General features: G+C 43.2%; 1 protein-coding gene across 3 annotated transcripts in view; it reads right to left on the bottom strand.

The window, feature by feature from the left end:
- shroom1 (shroom family member 1) overlaps positions 1-15,737 on the bottom strand; it is a 32,588-nt gene that overhangs the window by 6,871 nt on the left and 9,980 nt on the right. For all 3 annotated transcript variants that reach the window (XM_034140051.1, XM_034140053.1, XM_034140052.1), the window contains exons 2-5: positions 1,851-4,718; positions 1,586-1,763; positions 1,324-1,376; positions 27-632 (exon numbers count right to left, since the gene is read on the bottom strand). In XM_034140051.1, the coding sequence (XP_033995942.1) occupies positions 27-632; positions 1,324-1,376; positions 1,586-1,763; positions 1,851-4,498 (3,485 nt within the window). In that variant the 5' untranslated portion in view covers positions 4,499-4,718. The remainder of the gene's footprint in view (positions 1-26; positions 633-1,323; positions 1,377-1,585; positions 1,764-1,850; positions 4,719-15,737) is intronic.

Genomic DNA, 15,737 nt, shown 5'->3' with positions numbered 1-15,737 from the left:
TGCATTGACAAAGAGTGTAATCTTACCTGGAGCTGGGCCTGTTTTCACAGGGAAGCTTTGTCTGGGTGGGAGTGGACGAGGTGGATTTGATTTCTCTCTCACTGGTCTCTGGACATCTGGGGGAAGGTGGGTCAGGTGGAGTCTCACTGGGCGGTCTGCTGGACCTGACCTCATCTGTAACCGGGCCGTGAGAACCAGGAGATCCAGAGGGAGTCCTGCAGGAGGCCGGGGAGGAGGATCTACTTGCTGAGGCGTTCTCCTCTGTTTCAGAGCTCTGCCTTGACACAGACTTTATCTGGGCTTGGTTTTGTGTCTGTCCCTGACCAACGATCGCCGTTTCCTTTTGCCCCGTTACATTTTGTTTCATTCCCCCTCGGACCAGCCCCTGGGTTTCTCTGACTTCAGCAAAGAATGAAACGCTCCTCTTGTCTTTGACGGGTCCTCCAGGTTCAGTCGGATCCCTCCAAAGTTGATCTAACTGCTCAGAACTTTTACTCATGGCCGATGGTCTTGGTAACTTTGATGCCCCGAGCTCTTCCATGGACTTCCCCCTCTGTGCGACCACACGGACGCGCTGCTGGCTCTCAGGGGCCGGCTTCAATGAGGAGTCCTCACTGGCATGCGTCTGAGGACTGACACAGACAATCAATGTTAAAATGTTTAACACAAGCCATCAATTTAAACAAAGTTTGATAACTTGGAGTTTTCAATTAAAACAAAAACTACTAAACCACCACCTGTAGCAATCATATCTTCATATTGTGTCTCTCACTGACCAATTCTTTATCTATTTATCTAATACTCATCCTGCAACAAACTTTGAGTTTTACGTGTTTTCAGACGGGCTAATTGTGCAAAATGTTTATGTGAAAGATGTAAAAGATATAACTTTGCTGTTGTTAAATGCCCCCATTTACATAAATTAATGTAGAATTTTCTCAAGTTTTTGGACTCTTTATTCATCATGGAGGTATGCAGTCATTTCTTTTTAAGTAAGGTAAGGTATGATCATTTAAGGACAAATAAAAATGCATCATAAAAAGGCTCTGTATTTTTACATTTTAAAGACTGGCAACTAACAATTTCATATTTTGAAATATGTCAACTCCTTGGAAAAGCTTGAGTCAATGATTCTTCTTTTACAGCCCATGCATAAACCTCTGGAGAGGAATGCTGCCTAGCTGGACCAGGTGGGTGTTGACTTTCCAGTGTCTCAGGGACTTAAGAGAAGATTTATTGTCTGAGCACACTCACACTGACCTATTACTCTTGTGACCTAAACCTATACAAATGTACCAATTTGTCTGCGTTGCTGGTACATACCTTGGGGTTTCCATAGCATTAACTGGTAATGGCTCCTCTTCATGATCGAGTGCCTGCAAACCCAGAAAAAAAAGTCAAAACACGTAAATTACACTTGAATCTGTCCGGTTAAATCCTTCTAAAGGCGATTGTTAAGTATACAAAATGAGTGTGAAATAGTACAGCAAAGGCCAGACAGGGGTACGTTCACATGAAAGCTTGTCAGACACTAACTTTATTCAAAAAATATGCTTTTTAAGTGTCTCAATCTGTACAGACATACCTGTGGTGTGGATGTGGATCTGTTCCTTAAAAAACATGGTGGTTCTGGTTGGTCCAAGAGACTCTCCACTGAGGCGGACTTCCCCTGAGATGGGCCTTGGCTCTCCCTCCATCTGGGTTGATTGGACTGACCAACATATTGGCCTGAACAAGACTGTGCCGAGAAGAACTGGGCGTACCTGAATTGGGATCATTTGTATTAAATATTGAAATGATTGAATCTTTATGACAACAAAAGGCATCACACAAGACCTGCTTTTTCATACCTGATAGAGCTGGAAGGGGAGTCCAGGATGCGGCCTGCAGAGTGGGGTCTGTTGGGTTTATTCTTGGTGTTTTTGCCTTCATTATTTCCTGATAGAGGCCTGGGACCCCAGTCGAAGGGTTTCTCCCCCATAGAGTGCCTCTGTCTGGGTGGAGATGGTAACTGAGGAGCCGGCTGCTGTGGCTCGGGCACTTTCTGGCCCGTTTTACGCTCCATGTACTCCACCAGCGCCTTGTGTTGCATGTGTTTCAAGTTGGATTTTGTAGCGCTAGAAGCTGAGAGGGCTCTACCTCTCGTCTCAAACATCTTCCTCCGTGCTGCAACCAGTCCCTGCTCCCCTTGCTGCGCACGTTCCTCTTCCTCGCATTCGACTGCAAACAGGCTTTCAGTGTCGTTGCCAAAGGAGCGGCATGCAGAGTGGACGGGGGCTCCACCGAGCTGGTTGAGTTTCTCTGGTTCAGAGTAGCACATCTTTTTCTGCTCTTGAGTCAATCGCTTCCTGCCTCTGATGCGTGCTACCTGGGGCTGGGCCACATTCGCTGGCCTCCCGTTTACCTCTTCAGTCTCTTTGTCCCTCTCCTCCTGACTCTCCCTGACTTCGTCTTTGATGCTCCCCCTCTCGGTCTCCTCAGAGGCCACAGAGGGAGTGAGTGTCTCTGTGGAGGTCTCAGAGTCCTGTGATGAGGAGAAAGCGTGGATAACTGTCGGCCTCAGCTCAGGTTTTGGCCTGGTACGGTGCGGCCATGACAGCTGCAGGTCCCTCCTTTTAAATGACGTCTCCCTCAGGACTTTCGACTGGGCATCCTTCAGCTTCTCTTTGTAGTACTTTTTAAAGGAGTCGTCCAGCGTGTTACAGGCAACGGAGATACCTTCCTCTCTATCGGTCTCACTTTTTAGTGGTCTCTCCTTCTCGGTACCAACCACGTCTCCATGACCTGTTTTGTTTAGAATTGCTTCTTTGCCTTTTGTACTGAACTCAGCATCCTTTTGAGGCTGTGACGCCGCCCTGCTGGCTCCGGTGAGGTGGTACAGTAGCGGGGTTGTTTCTTTGTTTATCCTCTCGCTGGCTACATCTCCCAAGGGCTGCCGTTTCCCTCTTTTTGCTTGCTCCTCTCTCTTGTGGGGGTTAGGCTGTTCATTGCTTATGAGTGGGGTCGCCTCCTTTGTTGGTTTGGTTGAATGTGGTGGGCAGTTTCTTTCAGGTCCACAGTAGAATATAGGGTTGTTGGCAGTGTGGCGGCTGATATCCCGACTCTGGATCATGTCGATTTCTTCCAAGGTGTCGAAGCTTCTCGAGGACCGCATTGAAATGAGGGATAGTCTGTGATTCTCCTGATCCTGGCTTCTGGAGGAAAGGTCCTGGCTCGGAGAAGTTAAAGCCTCTCTCGCATCACTGAAAGAGGTCTCATCTTGGAGAGATCTAAACAAATTATCCATTGTGCTGTGGCATCTTCCCTTTTCTCTTAGCACCACAGTGGAGCTCTCACTTCCAGTCTCAGACCCACACACAGATGCAGAGTGTGTCCTCATTCCAGATTCAGACAGCTTACACAGTCCTGTGACAAAATAGAATTGACCCTTATGCTGGATGCTGCTGTTGATGAAACCCTGACCAGCATTCCAGGGGCTGGCAGCTCGAGCTGGCTCTGAACCAAGCCAATCATGCGCCGAGTGCGCCCTTTTGCGCTTACTCTCCAAATGGCCACCGTTTCCACTGGGCTTGTTGTTATGGTCTTCATTAAACACGCCACTGCTTGAAGGCAGTCTGGGTTTCAGGTGCTCAGGCTGGCTTATGGAGTGTATTGACTTGTCCTGCTCCGCTGCTTTGTTATCAGTGATGGAAAGGTATTCTGGGTTCAACGGCGCCCTAGTTTGATCGTGAGGCTGGAGATGGGGGCGGTATGTTGGCGACTGCTGGGCCTGTGGCAGTTCCTGTTGTGAGCCCCTCCACACTGAGAAAACTGGGTCAGAACTGAAGCTTGCTTTGCCTGTATCTTGGTTAGCCGTCTCAGGTTTTGGAGCATTTTGACCATGGGGCTGTGGATGGAGTCGACTGAAGGGTCTGGGCTGTTGTTGAGGTGGCTGGGGTTTAAATTCAGTACCTTGATTGTGGACTCGGCTGTTTTCCAAGTTTTTTGTGGCTATAAAACTATCCATTCGTGCTGGAACAGGAGGAGGACGGACAGTAGGGTGGGAATGAGCCCCCATAGGCACCTCTTTTTTAGAGAGCGCTTTGTTGTTGATGTGCAAACTGTTGTTGCCATTCTGGTGGTTTACATTTGTGTTGGTATTGTTACGATATTGCTGAGAGATAGCTTCCACAGAGCGATAGAGCTGGTCCATGGTCTTTGAGTCGGACTGGAGAACCTGGGTGGGATGGTATATGGACTTCACGTACTTAAGATCAGCATAGTGGCTGAAGGAGCTGGACTGTATGTCGTCTGGGAGAAAGGGGGAGGGGTAGTCTGGGGCAGTGGACCCACCAGAGAAGGAGCTGTAGGCAGAGTCTCCTTTGCCGTGCTGATGGTGGACTAGATGGTCGGCGATGCTGCTGTTGGACTTGGCGGGGGAGAGCCGGCTGACGGGCAGGCTCAGAGGATGGAGGTCCACGTTGCTCATTCTCTCAAAGTGGAAGTTGTAGGAATCCATGGAGGACTGGGGCGGATGACAGGAAGGGAAGGGCGGGGTTTGTGATTGTGGTATACAAGTTTGTGCACTGATGCATGTGTCTTCCTTGTGGGTGAAACTTGGGAATATACCGCCAACACATTTGCACCAGGTTGTCCGTCACGCTCGTCGCTAATTAGGTCATTTTCCTGCCTTCTTTTTGTTTATTCTAGGCTTCTTGAAACGGTCTGCTCAGTAGCTCCTGGGGGAAAAAGCACAAAAACAGCACACACTGGTTATCAGCATGAATCTTGACTCAGGACACACACTACAGTCTTACATCTGAGGAACATGACTGCTAAAGATGAAATTAAAAAGACAAAATTCTTGTTCAAACAGCATTTGAAAAACAATAGTTTGACCAACACTCAGTATATCACATGGCTTTGTGTAGTCATCACAAAGATCACAATGCGTAGCTGTTACGACTGCAAACATGAATGTTTGTGTGAGATTGTCAACTTGGCATGTCCACTAGGTAAATGGCACACCCAACCACACCCCAACAATAAAGACCTTATCTTAGATAGATAACTGAAATTAAATACTCAATCAAATAACCCGCAAGAATTGCAAAATGTTGCATGGTGCCTAAAACATATTAAGATGCCAGAAAACAAAACCTGGCAGCATCAAAGAAGAAATCCATTAACTTATCTCTTAATAATTATTAATATATGTCACGTAATTGCTTAATCTTTTAAATGAGGAACATTTTTATTAAAATATTTTTGTCCATCAATTGTTGGATAGTCAGTGAATTTAGTGGTACTTTTATTTTCCACCCATATTTTCTTGTTATTTTTTAATTGAAAGGAAGAAAGTTAGGGCTATAGAGTGAACAATCACATTTTCCATGATGACATTTTGTGTACATGACGTAGCCGACAGTAAAAAGTATTTTTGTATGTTTCACAGCAGGTTGATTGGTATGTCAGTACAGTTAACCACCTGTTGAAGGAGCCTGTCTGCATGTTGCATGCACAAGGCCTCTAATTAGGGATCCTTGAGGTTGGCAGTGCACGTTACAGCACACACACACACGACAAAAATGTCAGGAATTCCATATGGAGCTACAGAAATCTGGGAGGATTAGTCATGTGATGGATGTATGATGCCTTGTTATACAGCGCTGCAAACCATAAAGGCTCTCTACATTCTTTTTTTTTTGCGAGAGAAGCATTTAACAGCCTAAAATGTAATGATTTGGGCATGATTCAACTTTCAATGAACTACACAAGAACAGTGACTGAGACGATTGGCTGTTATTCTGTTCTAGACGCTGTAGAGTCTTGCAGATTGAAGGGTAGACAATGTATTTCCAACTGAGACACAGTGAAGCTTGATCAATAATCTTTTGGTCTTTCAAAATGAGTCTGCTGCAGCATTCATATTATTTTAATGAACCAATTAACTTGACAATAGTGGGTTTTACTTTAAACTCTAGTAACATTTCCCAAGTTTCCTTATAACACTCTAAAACATTAAAAGTGCAGAGGATTTGATAACTTATAGGGCTACCATCCTGTAACAAAGAAACCTGTTGCCATTATCAGCTATCCAAAGAAACATCTTAAATACAAACCACAGCCCCTTCAAGTTCATTCTAGTTAATAATAGGTTTAGGTTTTTACGGAGGACTCTAATGACAGAGTAACAGCTCGTCTTTTCCATGACCTGCATGCCTTTCCATGACTTTGTCCTCAAGATGAGGCTACATACCTGTCACGCATACACAAAGGTCGATGTTGCCAATAAAACAAAGACAAGCCAACCAGCTAATCAACTCTGACACTGCAGAATACAAGTTTGGCCTCACCATTGTTGGAAGTGCAGCAAATGTTGCGTTATCCATACAAACAAACCCAAAAGTCCTGTCGAGACTGATCTCTTGGAAACTTAGAATGACAACTGAAACCTCTTTTATAATCAATTCCAATGAGCCACTTTCTCTCAGTATGGCCATGTTTGTTGCCTGAGCATAAATCCCAGAATTAAAGATGATCCTAGGTGGTCGTTTTGCATACTCACAAAACCCACCTCCCCATAGCCTTTCATACTACAGTATTAAGGGGGATTCCATGTGTTTATGAAGGGCCTTCTGATCTGTGTTGTGTCTCTCTCTCTCTGTGTGTGTGTGTGTGTGTGTGTGTGTGTGTGTGTGTGTGTGTGTGTGTGTGTGTGTGTGTGTGTGTGTGTGTGTGTGTGTGTGTGTTCTCTCTCTCTGTGTGTTTCTCTCTCTCTGTCTGTGTGTGTGTGTGTTTCTCTCTCTCTGTGTGTTTCTCTCTCTCTGTCTGTGTGTGTGTGTGTGTTTCTCTCTCTGTGTGTGTGTGTGTGTGTGTGTGTGTGTGTGTGTGTGGTTTCCAGCCCTCCTCTTCCTTCTGCGAACACAGAGAGAGAGAGGCTCCCAAACAGGGGAGCGCTCAAGTGGAAGTGATGGAGGGGACAGGCAGTGACAAAATGTACAGAGAAGAGAGAGGGAGGGAGGGTGAGGCAGAGGGTGACCGGCCCAGACAAATACCCTCACACGCAAACCACAACAACAAGAGACAAGAGAAGTGAACAATGACAGCAGGAAAGCTGAATCAAGTTGGAAGGCAGGATCAGCAGCGAGGCAGGCAGCGAGCCACACAGAGATCAACTACTTGCAGGCTGGTATGAATGAAAGTTTGTCAAGTTAAGAGAGCGATGTTAGCAAGAAAGAAATAGAAAAACTCACCACAACTTTGAGTCTAAGTTGAAGAAAAAGTTCCCACTTAAATAAGGATTTCCTAAATGATTTCCGTCCTGGCTTCTCTTTCAGAAAAATCTTTCTTCCTTTAAAAAGAGGGACCAGACCAAGTTACCAGGAGAGCTAGATATTAGAGGGAAGACTTCTAGCGAGTCCCTTCTCCCCCCACAGAGACCCGAGTCTGCCTAGCGGGAGCCTCTGATTGGCCAGCCGATGACGTCTGGCTCTCCGTTTGCACAATGAGCGCAGCGGAGGGAATATTTCACTGCCGCAGATAGATGCTAGTGCTGCCGGCCGCCTGAACAACAGAGAGAGAGATGAGGAGCAAAAAAGAAAAAAGGAAAAAAGGGGGCCTCGCATTCCTGGCTGGCTTCAAAGACGGAGCAGAGGCCGGGCGCCATTCATTCCCAAGGCCCTGAGCTCGGCACATGGAGACTAGCCAAGGCAGGAGGGAGGACGGAGGATGGGAGGGGGTAGTGGTGGTGGGTGGATGGGTGACCTCCCAACCTCCACCCCAAAAAAAAAAACTGTCACAAAGACTAACTCTCCCCCACCATCGTGCTCAATTTCTCTTATTCCCAACATCTATTAGTCTTCCAGGTTTGTCCTATTCTTCGAAATTAAACATTTTGTTTAATTATGTGGTAATTATCATACCAGTGGTGGCCTTTACAAATGATTTTGGTGATAACTGAAAATATAGTACTATATTTAAACAATAAGCTAAGACAATTTTTGTTTTTTCAAGGGGTCGAACGGGTTCTCCATGACACCCTAAGCTTTAAAAACTCCTGTCTGAGAAAGACCTTATTTGCACTCTCTATTGTTTTCTACGGTAGCTGGCAATGCTTGTGCCCACTCAGCTATGCAGAGTTAGCACAGTGTCAGACAAAGTAGTGCGTCAATGTTTTGTGATTGGTCAACGCTGAACTGGCTGACTCAATCTGACGACAAAATAACGTTTATTAGAACTGAGAAGGAGAGATTCATTTTAATAATATAAAAAATGTGAACTGCATTCAACCTGAGCCCTATTTCTTTGTCTTATATCTTTTGAAGCTTGATACCTCATTGGAAATTGAGAGAGAGAACTGGCTATCAGCTTTAAAATAATGTGCAACGCTTATCAAGTCCCTTTCCAAATGTGATAAGAAGAGAGCTCCATGAAAGGGGTCAACTTTAAAATAGAAACAGAGATAAGCTCATGCCAGTTTTTGCCTTCAACTGAGCAAAGTACTATATCCTGGTGGAGCAGGAGAAAAGTATTCCTTAAGACCTGTAAGAATTTAAAGACCATATTTAAAAGAAATCCAAGGAGGTCAGGAAAGGTGTCAGGCAAGGACACATTTTTGCAAAGATTGGATTTATAAAACCTGTGAGAGAGAACACGCGGAGGCTGATGGAGAGAGGGGGGAATGAGGGATGGAGGGGGGGGGGGGTGCGAAATTCTTTCAGAGTTTTTTGTCTTTCAATAGTGATTATGTGTTCCAGCGTGACCTTCACCATGCAGCCACGAGACTGGACCACCAGGCGTCTCAGAAGAATATGGCAGGAATAATACATTGAAGAGATTGAGAATGTAGATACAGGAAGTACAGGGTGATAAGGAAATGCAGCAGGACCCCAAGAATGCAAGGTGCAATAAGAAGTGGGGAAGGCACAAAGGAAGAAACAAGCAGGAAGTGTGGGGACTATGGGGGCTGATTCCCCTGGTAGCCAGCCAACTGACTAGCAAGCCAAAAACAATAAGTATGTTAGCCCCTCAGGCCCTGCTATGTCTGCTGATGAAGAAGATGATGATGGGTTGGTGGACCTCTGAGCTAAATGGATTTGTCCTCAAAATACTGAAGTTAGCACTGTCTAAGCAAACAGAAACAACTAACTTTTTGTATTGCTGAACATACCCCAATAAAGTGTATATAGGAAATGGTAAAATACCTTCAGAAGGCATTTTTTTGGGGTATTTAATAGAGTGGTTGGACACATTGCCATGTTTAAATGTACCCAGAATTGATTGTAAATTAGTCTTAGGTAAGATTCAAGAACTATACAGGCCAACAAACGATTTTGTCTGAAGTTGGAGTCTCAGTCTTAGTAGTCAAGTCAAAGTCTTTTATACTTTTGGACTTTTGACTGGACCCTAAAATATTTGGGCCAGATTAGCTTTTGGAGATTGAGGCCCCGGCTCCACGAGGACAAATACGGCAAAACGCATCGGAGTAACGCAAATGCAACCGCAAAAAACCTTCCGTCCCCACGCAATATACACCGGATTGTGTCAAGCTCCACGAGACGGCTCCGTTTACATCCAACCGCTGGAAAAGCTGCAGTACATATGCCGAACCTGTACGTGGCGCTGTAACTTCCTCCACAAAAGCAGCAACTTCCTCCACAAAAGCAGCGAAGAAGAATGGTTGTCATGGCTGCACTTCTGTGTATTCTCCGCGGTGGGGGCCGACAGAACCGGGCAGAGTTTTTCGCCGGTCAGCGTGTGTTAAAGTTTAAATCTTCCGGACAAAATTATAAAAGTGCCGGTCAAAGGTCTTCATTGTTATTTATTGAGCTTTAAAACAAATGAATAACGACGATATAATGATATATAATCATCAAATACACAGAGCCTGTCTCTTTTTCCTCTCTTCTGACAGCGTCAGTGTCTGTCTCATGCAGCAGCTGATCCAGTAATGAGTGACCCGACAGTAAAAATAAACATATTTATAACTAGTTTAGGTAGTTTGAGAGGTAATTAAAATAGCTAAGGGTGATGATCTGACTTGAAGTGTGTGTTTTGCTCCCGCTGCATCACAGCGGGAGGAGCTGCGTGTCTCCGTCCTGTCAGATTAGACTTCACTCGCGTTTATGTCCATATCGAGATAAAGATAAATAATCTGAATTCAAGGAGGAGCTCCTGTAGATGTTGCACAAAGAACTGTAGCATGGTCAGTAGCGACTGGAGCACGATAGCAACCCTGCGGGGGAGAGGCGGGGCTATGAAAACGAATGACCGTATAGGCGACTCCACGGCCCCGTTGGACCCCCCAGAGCGCTCCGTTCCCAGATCTATCCACCTTTGGACCCGTTGTCGTTTGCGGGGTCTGTTTCTACGTTTCCCTTACGGCGTCGTCGAGCTTAGAGGGCTATACGCATGGGAAATATGCGGATTCAACCCGTTTTCGTCCTCGTGGAGCCGGGGCCTAACAGTGTTGAGAGGGGGAGATACAGGAGATGATAGGTGTAAGAGGACCGAAGGCCGTATTCAAGCCGTATTCAAACCTGAGTACATGATGCTCAGGGACCAGTTTCCTGGTTACTTTAAAAAAAGAATGTACTAGAGGTAAGAAAACATTAAACGAGAGTAGAACGCTGTGCCAATGCTGCTGTAAGAAGACACACTACAACTTTGTGTCAGGAAATATGCCAACTGTACCACATTGAAGACTCCTTTCATACTGAAGAACAGAACAGTCAAAAACATCGCTAATAGACTAGGCACCTCAGAATTCCTGATTCAAATGGAAAAAAAGAAAATATACAAACATGCACATAGCCTAGGTCTTTGTCAAGAGGCTCCACTCTGGTTACGACATTAATGATTTAAGCTTCTTGTTGTATAGGATTAACATTGTTACAATGACCTTTCAGGGCAAAAATGCCTCCATTAAAACGTGAACTGTTATTTTCTTTACTTTCTTACAATGTACACTATATGAGATTCTTGACCCTATAACGAATACCACCTAGGTACACGGAAGATACTTTAACACAAGCCGCTAGAAACTCGGTGTCATCTAATGAGAAATCTTTTACATTTGTGAGAGTAAAATGGACGAATAAGGCATCACACATTCGCAAATACTTCACTTCTAAACTCAAGTTTCCCACAGGACCTGAAAGACATCATTCCTATTGTCCCCGATCAAACAGAAACAGAGAGGAAGCTGTTTTGAAAAGGTGGAAGTGGTCGGGTGTTGAGCACTTCCACAGTGAAGCATTTATCAGCGGTAAAGGGAAAGCTGCGTTGCCATGCACTGTTATCACCATCGCCTGCATGGCAGTCCCTCCTGTATGTGTGTGTCAAACATGGAAAAGGACAGAGATTAAGGGAGAGCAACTGTGGCTGTGTGTTGCCGGGCAGTGCTCACATCGGTGTGTCAAATCTCAAACTGACCAAGACAAGCGGTCACACTCTAACAAGCTCCACATTCCTGTCTTGATCTGGCCTAAATTACTTGACAATATTACAATTCAGTCTGCATGATTTTATGTTGAGGAATTCACTTAAACCTGCATACACTTAAATAAACATACATGTCTTACTGTTACTAAATGTATGTGTTACTTCTCCTGCAAAACAATTAGTGCTTGGACTCAAAATGCAAAAGGGTCAATAGAAGTGTGTTAATAACTGTAAAAAAAACATCAGTTAGACATTCTGTATCCTTCCTTGTCAACCATTAACCAGGAACTGCAATTCCCGGCAGCATTAAAAACTGAACACAGGCTTTAGGGAATGATACACTTCTTATTGCTTTCAAGTGGCTTCTGAGAAGACAATTACTTTTGTATTAAGAACCCCCCGGTGGGGCTGCGATATGATCTAGTCATGGTGAGTTTACTTGGATACTGTAGGAATTCCTCCACACTAGAATAGCACAAGGCTGCAGGCGTGATGAGAGTTTTGTTTGGTGTACAAATGGGCCGTGTAAAATCATCATTTCTGCAGCATATCCTTTTCAGTCTCTGGTATGTGTGTTCATATCTGAGAGCAGACTTATCTGGGTCAGATGTACAAAAAAAGTCAAATGCAGGAAGCAATTATAATCGGGAACTGAATGGTACACTGAACGCTGTCAAATGTAAAACCTGAAATAAAAAGTTATGCAGCAACTATCTGTCTTGCAGCTTGATAAAATGTAAATAAAGCGTATTCGTGCAGGCGCAAACTTCTCATGTCAGCAGAGAGAGGACTGATGCTCTACACCTCAGATTTCACATTTTGCTGGTTGGTTTGCAGTGACAAAATTGAACATCTCTACAAAGCCAAATACTTCATGGGACAAAGAAAATGTCTGATAGCACCAACAACACGGGAGACAAAAGAGAGCCATGGTGAGGAATGTAAGAAAGGACAAAAAAAAACACAGAAAGTACGAAAGAAGAGGCTGCCCGGCAGACGGATGACGACAAACAACACACAAAAACAAAATGACCCACTTCCTGTTTAAAAGGTCAGAAAAGTCTCATAGGCTCCATCAGCACGTAAAAAAACATGAAAAAAAACCACATCTATTGTTCTTGGGTCCCCAGTGCCTCCTAAAGCTCAGGCCTCATCTCTCAACAGAGAGACTGCAGTCAAGGCAGGACGGATAAAAGGAAGCTCAGTTTGGTCTTTTCTTTGGGCAACATCTGTCAACTCCCCCTCAACTAAATTACTTTTCATTTCATTTTTTTACATTGCAATAAACTGTATCACAAATGTTTCTTGTTGCAATTTCAGTGTTTTCCAATATCATGAAGCCCTGAATTGCACACAAGCAGAAATGTAGTTCAATTTATGCAATTCTGGAAGTGTTTGTGGGATCTTATGTAAATATCTATCTATATCTGTAGTACTCATAACTTTTTGCATCCTGCACTGAAAATGTATTAATGTATATTGTAATGTTTATGTGTAGTGGCTATAGTCAATTATTGTGAGCTTTTGTAATCGAGCTGTAGTGGGGGTGTGTGATTCAGCACCAGATTATTTAGGGTACACTTGATGGCAATCAAACACAAAGTGAGTCTGATGAAGCAACATGTAAACATGCTTTCTCCTGTTTTCCAATTGAATGTGTTAATTATTATACGGTATTTACAGTTAGTGTACAGTAAATTATACAGTTTCAATGTTTCATAAAATGTTGACATGAAATAAATCCTAGCAAATAAGTCCTACTGCAAACAGAACAATGAATTCCTTTTGCAAGCTAAACAATTTATATATATATGCCCATTACAATCATTGATTTGTACTCATAGAATGTATTAATGCTGCTAATCTGAGCCAAAGCTTTTAATGGTCTTATCTCACCCTATACATAGTGGAGTGGCAGAAAGGCCATACGATATGACCTGGTTCCTAACTGTATTTTTTACAATTAGTGAACTCTGCTCCCTGTGAGGATGTCATTGTTTGCCTTGGAAATAATCATTTTTAAGGTTCAGTGTTTTATTCTACAAGAGAACAACTGAGAGAGGTCTCCAGGACTGTGTGTCAATTAGGAAACATTTTCGTTTCAAATTAGTTGCGTGAGTGTAAGTGAGCGTAAAAAAATGTTGTTGCAAAATTGATGAAGTTTAAACAAATTCTGTAGTTTCCAAACAGCTTTTCCTATGCAATACTTCAACATGAACATACAATTACCTGAATGTAAACAGGCTATTGTGAGCATGTTAGTATGCAAACACTAATAGTACCATTTCATTACACTTTGTGGATGTTCACCATGTTGTGGTGGATGACAGCGGACAGTACTTAAGTTTCCGTTTCTTGAGAAAGAAGAGAAAGTGACAGGAAGTGAGAGTCAACTGACTCTTTCAAACAACTCACAATAATAAAAACCGTACAATAAAACAATCTGCTTTCTATGCTGGGTAACTTTCGTGCCAAACACCTGACACTTTATGGCCAGATGGCACTCTGACACTCGGTGCCTTATCACTCTTTGGTAGTTTGGTAGAGGAACATGGAAAGGAATGTGCTTGATAAGCAGCTAGGGCAGGTACAGGTACAGGTACAACAAGGAGAGCAAACAGGTTGCTATATTCAGTAAACACAGCTATCAGTTTGACGTCTTAAAACAAAATATACAAATCTTAGTCAAATACTTTCAGCTACTTATTTACTGCTCTGTTTATCTCACACATCTACACCTCAAGCCACAGAAATGATTCAGTCATCCTGGTAGGACACAATGGAATAAGTATTTATTTAGTCCACTTCTTAATATGAATTGACTCTATTGTCATTTGTGCACGATAAAGTTATTGAGTTCACTGCTGTATTCGAATATCAATTGTATAGCAGATGCTACGTGCAATGAATTTATTGCATTTGCAGACGTCAGGGGAAGATAAGACAATAAGAGGATAGCCTACAGGTCACTATGGTTGAACAAAATGTGCATGAGATAACAGGATATAAACCTTTGGGTTTACATTCAATAAAGCAATTTGATGACTTGTCGCAAAGTCAAATGAGTTTAAAATGAAAGTTATGACTTTTATGCAAGGCTTGGACGTTGTGTTCATCCTGATTATTTTGTGAGGTCTATTATATCACAAGGACACGTTTAGTTTTAATACCCATTTCATAATTATATTAGATACTTAATCTTGCAGTGAGGGAGTTATACACAGGAAGAAGACAGAGTAATAAAGTGCCAAGGACGATTTGTGCAAGCACCAATTAGTAAAATGGTTTTGCAATGGCACTGAGTGACACAGTATAAGCTTTTGATTTAGTTTGTCAATTCATCCAACTCAAAATAATATTGAAAAACGTAATTCAATTAGGTAAAAACAGATGAAAGTTCTACGTCTATAGCCTTGCACAACACAACATTTCATGAGAAAAGCCTCAAATTGTTATCCCTATCTTTCTACAGTCACACAAATCCTAAATCTTTACATCAACAGACTATCCTGTTCACTTTGAGACACTCAGACGACATAATTAGAAGTGGGTGTTTCCCCTCCCGTAATCGCTCGACCTCCTGCAGTGGCCGAAGTCAGGTTACAGTACCAAATGACCGGCTGAGCTCCAACACAACAGAATTCCTCGTCTGGCCTTATTGCTCCCCTAGACCCGCCTAATATGAGGCAATTACCGCCAATGAAAGGACATTTTAGATCATAGTATGTAATCAAAGCTTATACAGAATACCAGGGACTAGTTATGAAGGGAACAGTAAAGACATTCCCCACAGCTAACACAAAACACTGAGAGATTAAGGCATCAACCAAAGTGAGTGACCCTATCTGTCAACACTACCATTCTTTGCTTGTTAAGCTCTCTGCACCCCCCCCCCCAAGGGTATTTCAGTTACTTTCACTGATCAGAGTCCTGCTCAGAAGACACTATGCACCAATAATGATGGTCACACATGTTTGTTGCTCATTTATTTCAAAAGGCCTTTTATCACTGAAGACAGTTTGACATGTCACAGCAGAGAAAGCTCAGGTGTGACTGATAAAATACATTATTGTTGAATTCCTTTTAGCTGAGGTATAATAAATCCAAAGAAAAAGCACTGGTGTCAGTAATCGACGGGTGTGTGCATTCCTTTTTAGGAATAGTTAAACATTTTGAAAAAGACAGTTACTTTCTTTCTTTTCAAAAGTTAGATTGGAAGATGGATCTTTTTCACATGGATATTTTGATTTGTCATAGTAGGAAACGCACAGGGAAATTGATTAATGATGGTTCAGTACCATTAAGTGCTGCAA

Source organism: Trematomus bernacchii, unplaced genomic scaffold, assembly GCF_902827165.1.
Source record: "Trematomus bernacchii unplaced genomic scaffold, fTreBer1.1, whole genome shotgun sequence".
Taxonomy (NCBI): Eukaryota; Metazoa; Chordata; class Actinopteri; order Perciformes; family Nototheniidae; genus Trematomus; species Trematomus bernacchii.
The sequence above is the reverse complement of the archived record's forward strand: the minus strand, read 5'-3'. Positions and strand labels throughout refer to the sequence as shown.